General features: G+C 41.9%; 1 protein-coding gene across 2 annotated transcripts; it reads right to left on the bottom strand.

Annotated features, from left to right (window-relative positions):
* Positions 1-2121: 2121 nt before the first annotated feature.
* LOC105568456 (nuclear receptor subfamily 2 group E member 1) lies at positions 2122-5235 on the bottom strand. Of its 2 annotated transcripts, none has more exons than XM_012024154.1 (4): positions 5115-5235; positions 4631-4867; positions 4234-4457; positions 2122-3918 (listed from the first exon to the last, which is right to left on the bottom strand). In XM_012024154.1, exons 1-4 carry the CDS (start codon positions 5149-5151, stop codon positions 3154-3156), a joined length of 1263 nt encoding a protein of 420 aa, XP_011879544.1. In that variant the 5' UTR covers positions 5152-5235; the 3' UTR covers positions 2122-3153. The 2 variants fall into 2 exon arrangements, with proteins under 2 accessions (XP_011879544.1, XP_011879545.1); XM_012024155.1 differs by having other exon boundaries at positions 2122-3819.
* Positions 5236-5990: the final 755 nt, after the last annotated feature.

Raw genomic sequence — 5990 nt, 5'->3', positions numbered from 1 at the left:
TCTGTTATCGTCATTGTTGCCACCGGAGTGGCTCGTCATTGTTCAGAAGTCCCGGGATTTATTATTCACTCACCCGGAAACGTTACAGTGTTACTTGCTGAAGAGCGTTGGCCGCCTCGATTACGAGAGCTTCAGGGGTGCAGAGAGGACGAGCGGACTCTTTCTCTCTCTCTCTCTCTCTCTCTCTCTCTCTCTCTCTCTCTCCCTCTCTCTCTCTCTTTGCCTCTCTGTCTTTCTTTCTTCGGTTGGTAGACACTTTGTGCGGGAAATGGTAACATACGGTAGCTCGAGGGCTTTATTAAATCGAGATGTTAATTGGGTGCTGCGATATCGCTCCTCTCCGTTTCTCTTGAATGATACACGCACCCCCCGTCGCTCTCCAAGAGCTCGGTGATTTGCGTAACCACGTCGGACTCGCCTTGATCAAATTTAATATTTAATTAAACAGTCACTAATATTAAATTAACAATTACTGTTTTTACATTATTTACATTATTGGAAGATGTATTATCGCATTAATTAGAATAGTAAATTTATATAGAAGACTTGTTAAAACATTTTGATTTTAAAGTTTATTCACGATTGTAATACGAATTTCGTGAAGAATGTAAACATCTCACGTGACACGTTTTATTAAAATCAACTCAAAATCAATTAAAATACCAAAAAAAAATTTAATTCAACGGGATTCTTGCAGGATACTTTCCTAAAATACAAAAATGAAACATAACTATGGAACCTGTTGGATGAAGCAATTATATGGATGGACGACTTTGAATTAAACAGTAGCCGATCAAGATTTCAACCGGACAGCGGATAAGCTTGGGCTACTTTTCGACGAAGGAATTAGGTTACTGTGCGAGGTATAATAGCCTGTCGAATTACCCAGGTAAACGTTCCACCTCGGTTCACTATTGGTGAAAGTTGTAGCTAAATGTGACAGCTACATCCTCCAACGCCTTGATTTGCCGAATCTTTCGGAATTCTTACCAACAAATGTAAAAGTTCTGCGAAATATTTACTCGTATAAAAGTCGACTTCTTGACACCTGAAGATCTTCATAACATTAACAGAACGACACGCTAGATAGGAGAAAGAAACTTATTTTACTATTTTCAAACGCAGGAGATAAAAGCTAAACGATCGCGTAAATGATTTATAGAATTGTAATAATTTGCAAGGTTGTGCGTTTTTCGTATGTCGTTAACATTTTCAGACGTTTGGAAAGCTTTTGTGCGCGTACGCAGTTTGAGTGAGCAAGAGGGTGAGAATTAGAATATGTATCGACATAAACATATTTAGGCACAAGGAAGTACTAGTATCCGGTAAGTGGCACAACATATTCGAGAGTTCGCTCATGCGAGTAACGAGAGTCGCTCAGGCATGATTGAACCGAGCGCCAATATTACTGCACATGTCCCGCATCTCGTAACTTCGTGAGAATATTTTTCCGTACTTCTCGAGTATATCGCAACGCAAGTACAAACCGTCAAATTCTACTCAGATTTTATTCCATCTAAATCCTATCCAGATTTCACTCGAGAATAATTTTTTCGTACAATTGGAGGATACGCGGAAGAAAACCGAGCAAAATTATTTGTAAAAACAATCTATAAAATTGTGGAAACAGACGACGCGGCGCGCTTCTAATTATGGCCAGCTTAAGAATCGGACAGTAATGTCAAAGCACTAATGCCCGTGGGCGTGACGATGTAACAAAAGCAAGGAAAAGAATAATATCTGAAAAATAACAAGGCCCCTAACAGAAGCAAGAAACGGCCGTTGACAAAGATGTCAACATGAATTTTATAGATCCCTAGGCAGGGACTATTTCAGGCGATTACGCGTTAGCTTACTAAGGTACGAGTATACGGAATACTGACAGCACCTTTCAAGTTCGGCACGGTCTCCTTTGTACCCACGGTTAAGCTTAAATCACTGGAAAATCACTACATATCCCTGTTGGTCCCGACGGTCAGCTAAATCCCTTTGCTCTCTCCGCTTCTATCATACATATCTCCTTTAGTCGTTACAGTTTTGTAAAAGGAGCCGGCGAAAATACCTGACATAATTACCTCGCGTTATTGTCTTCATTTCTGCAACTACACGCAATGGACTTCGGGAAACAGCAAGAGAGATTCTTGAAGATATATAACGTTTTATTTACATATCTTGAAATCCTATCTATTCTATACACACGCTTATGGTTTTTGACATGTGCATCGCAATAAGATATCATCCTACATTTCGTATCTTAATTCGATAGAATATAACGAAGCTACACAGTTTTTACATTTATATTTACATGTTATCGTATATATATATATAATAGTAATTTCTTTAGTTTCCAACACACTCCTTTTTCATCGAAGCATTTTATTCTTGAAACATTTTACACAGCTTCTTTTAATTAATTTTTTGCACAACTCCAAAGCCTCCGGCAACTAATAATTTTATCTCGTTACTGCATTCTCTGTTAATAAAACTTAAATCTATCAGCCTCAAGCTAATATCTCGCGTGTATCGTGTCCTTTTACGATTATGTAATCTTCACCTTCTTTAATAGCAAATTCGATTGGCTGCTCTAATATACAAGTATGTGTATAGTTGGATACACGATACACCAATGCAGTTTGAGCTTGTTATAATATATAAAATAATGTATAGATGAAATAAAACCACAATATAAATCTCGATCAATGAAATGTTCAATATGTGTATATTTAATCAAACTCTGACGATTTGAGCCGTACATAGGACAAGTTCAAACTGACTTGCATGTTTGTTAACATGCAGATGCAACAGCATTTTATGTACATCAATATACATTACCCACATATTGCGGCCAATCAAATTCGCTGAAAGTAAAAATTAAACGCATAAAAATCCCCCGATAGAATTATTGCCTTTTACGTACCAGTGCAAGTATACTAATAAAATTAAAATAAAATTGTTTACATTCTCCCTTGTGTAGCAATGAAAAGTAAGAAACAAAAATAATTTCACATCATATGTACAAAATTATTCTTCTCTTCATATAAATAAAACGTTAATATTGGATGTTAAAATAAATCTTAATGAGCCAGAACAGAAACGTAACAAATAAGTACTTTCCTCAAGTTTCGTATTGCGTTATCGGGACGGCCCGTTGCGTTACGATGCTTTGTACACGTCGCAGATAATCCTCTCGATCGGAATCACTCCGATGGTAGTCCTGAAAAACAGTTCCTCGATGGCATGCGCAGATACGGAGCGCAGAGTAGGCAGTAACAGTAGCAGCTTATTGAGCCTGAGAGTCCCGTAGGACGCCACGCTGAGTCGTTGTCCTAAAGCCAATTGTGCGCTGTCCATCAGCCGGGCGACGCAAATCGCGTCTCTGAGCCGACTTCCCGGACTGGGTGAGTTGCTGCTAGTGCTCCTACTGCTGGACACCGATTCGCTGTCCAAGCCGGCTTTGAAGAGCACTATCGCCCTAATGCAGGCAAACTCGTGTTGGTCCAGGTTCATCGCGTGGAAGCCGGCCAGGGTCTCGCGGAAACGATTCACCTCGATCGCGAGCCCGATACTCTGAAGACTCGGCGGTAGTAAGGGCGTGGGGTCCAGGGTAGGAATCATTTGCGCGGCGGCCAGCAGAAAGAGCTCGCGCCACGAAGACTCGAGCAACGTCAGCTGGTCCTCCATGACGAGACTCGTTGCCGACACCAAATCACGTGCCCAGTGCACGTTGAGGAAGAGCAGCCGCGCGGCCTGCTCGCATATGGACTCGGGATTGATCGAAGGTATAAACGGTAACTGCAGATTCGGAATAGTCGACGGCATCTGGAATACACAATGATCCCCAATGTTTCGTCGCTGTTGGAAACGAGTCTCCCAACTTTTCACGCTTCCGTAAAAATGTTTACACTTTGCAAATGGATTCTATAACAAATGTATTCGGACTCTATAAAGATATCTGGAGAGAAAATTCAAGGAAAATTAAACTCGTACAGGACAGACCCCTATTATGAGACAAGCTCCTAATGTGAGGTGTAGCAGGGTTTCCGTTAAATTAATATGCATCATCTGCCGGTTCTACCGTGAGTTTATTGCCCTCGGAGTGAAATGTGTTTAGTGGAAAATTCGTTGTTGGATCGCGTAAACGTTGCGAAAAAAGATTTGTGATTGAATTTGGAAAGCCTATCTCATAATAGGCGACTATTCCTGTACGTACATACATTATAGACACAGACATACTTTTGATATTGTCAATGCGTTGCAATACGCCGGATGTGGAAGGGATGGGTGGGGCGATGGTCCAGGCATGGAGACCCGTGGTTCCGACGGCGCTTTGGGTAGAACGAGATCTAGAGCCGTTGGCGGCGGTGCCACCACGCTATTCATAATTTCGGGCTCCTTAAAGAATAGAGCCATTTGTCTACGAAGTGTCGAGTTTCGTGGGCCTCGTTCGTGTTGCACAGCTGTAAAGAGATTTCTCGCTTGGTACAAAGGCTTCTAGTACATTAGCAAGCGGCGGAAAACGGACGATAACGAGGGAAATGCTATTTTTTTATTTTATAAAATAGATTCGCTAAAATATTTCTTTTAAGAAACGGCGGGGGTGAATGAATGAGCGCACTGGCGCCTCGATTACCGTCTTTGTTCATGCCGGCTTGAATGCATTTTGCCAATCGGCAGGCACGACACTGATTCCGATGCGTCTTGTCCACCATGCAACCGCCCTCGGACTTCGCCTTGCACACGTACTGGCGGTTCCTTCTAATCGATCGCTTGAAGAAACCGGCGCATCCGTCGCAGGCGAATATGCCGTAGTGCTTTCCCGAGGAGTGATCCCGGCACACCTTACACGGTATATCATAAAGAATGCGGCCTGGAAAGAAAGGAAATGTTTCAGATAAAATGACGACAAGACCCAGAAATTGCATCTCCTGCGCACACTTTTTATCCGAGGAAGAAAGAATATCTTATCGAAATTATTTGATTGATTGTAATATAGTTTCTATTGTTTTTGTGATTGCCTTAAGATTCCGACGCGACGGAATCTGAGGAAAGGAATTGGCGATATTATAATGCACGAATAAAGCGAGCTTATTTGAAATCACAAGAGAATATTCAACCTGAAGGGTTTATAAAGATTCTTGATCCGATCCACATTGCTTAACGACCGGGGGGGACAAACGACAAATCGCGTGCGAACAACTAGCTCGAAAACCAAACGAATTCTCGCGAAGCTCGTTAACGTCTGTCTCTCCGTGCTCCGATCAGGCGTGCGCTTCCTTCGGATGTTACGCGCTCTCCTGGTCGGAATGTAGACTATAGCTCTCGGTATTGCAGTATCACGCTGAAATCATGTGATCTCTGAGTGATTTCTTGGTTTGACATTCTTCTCTGGGGGGAAAAAAAGACAGCAACCCATTTTGAGAGGCCCACAATTAGTAATGGAATTATTTGGACTGTTCGTAGCTGGGAAAAATTTGGACAGGTTTTTTTGTAGTTGAGCAACTTGGCATTTCGGTTAGTGCCTCTTAAGTGACAATTATCTTCGCGTTACCGAATATCGACGGACCTAATTGTGAGAATTGATTAGTATTACTTAAAAATCTTGGATATAGATAGAATAGCTATTATTTTAGTTACGCGGGGTAAAATTCGTAAAAGATTACAGTTACGAACAATCCAAATAATTCGATTATTAATTGTGGGCCCCAAAATGGGTTGGCCAACTGTCTTCTTTTCCCAGAGTTCTCTTGTATAGAAATCGGGAAGAAAAATGTACAGGGAGGGCGCAGCTTGCTTCTCCACGTTTTTGCACATTCCGATGGTAATCCCTTTAAAGAAACGTTAGCGCAATTCGATCCTCTCGATCGACAGACGCTTCGGCAAGGCAACGACTTCAGCAGTCAGCCCAAGGAACGCGCTGACGCGAAGAGGCACTTCATCATTCCCTCGTCAATCAATCCGATACAGTCCTCGCGTCAACTTCCTCACCTACG

The sequence above is a fragment of the Vollenhovia emeryi genome, unplaced genomic scaffold, assembly GCF_000949405.1.
Source record: "Vollenhovia emeryi isolate VEMERY1.0 unplaced genomic scaffold, V.emery_V1.0 DF939129.1, whole genome shotgun sequence".
Classification (NCBI taxonomy): Eukaryota; Metazoa; Arthropoda; class Insecta; order Hymenoptera; family Formicidae; genus Vollenhovia; species Vollenhovia emeryi.
The sequence above is the reverse complement of the archived record's forward strand: the minus strand, read 5'-3'. Positions and strand labels throughout refer to the sequence as shown.

Coding starts and splice junctions, on each gene's coding strand:
- LOC105568456 (XM_012024154.1), bottom strand. CDS start 5,151: ATGTGGATCGGATCAAGAATCTTTATAAACCCTTCAG. Junction 4,868..5,114: donor AATCTTTATAAACCCTTCAG/GTTGAATATTCT, acceptor CTTTCTTTCCAG/GCCGCATTCTTTATGATATA. Junction 4,458..4,630: donor AGCCGGCATGAACAAAGACG/GTAATCGAGGCG, acceptor ATCTCTTTACAG/CTGTGCAACACGAACGAGGC.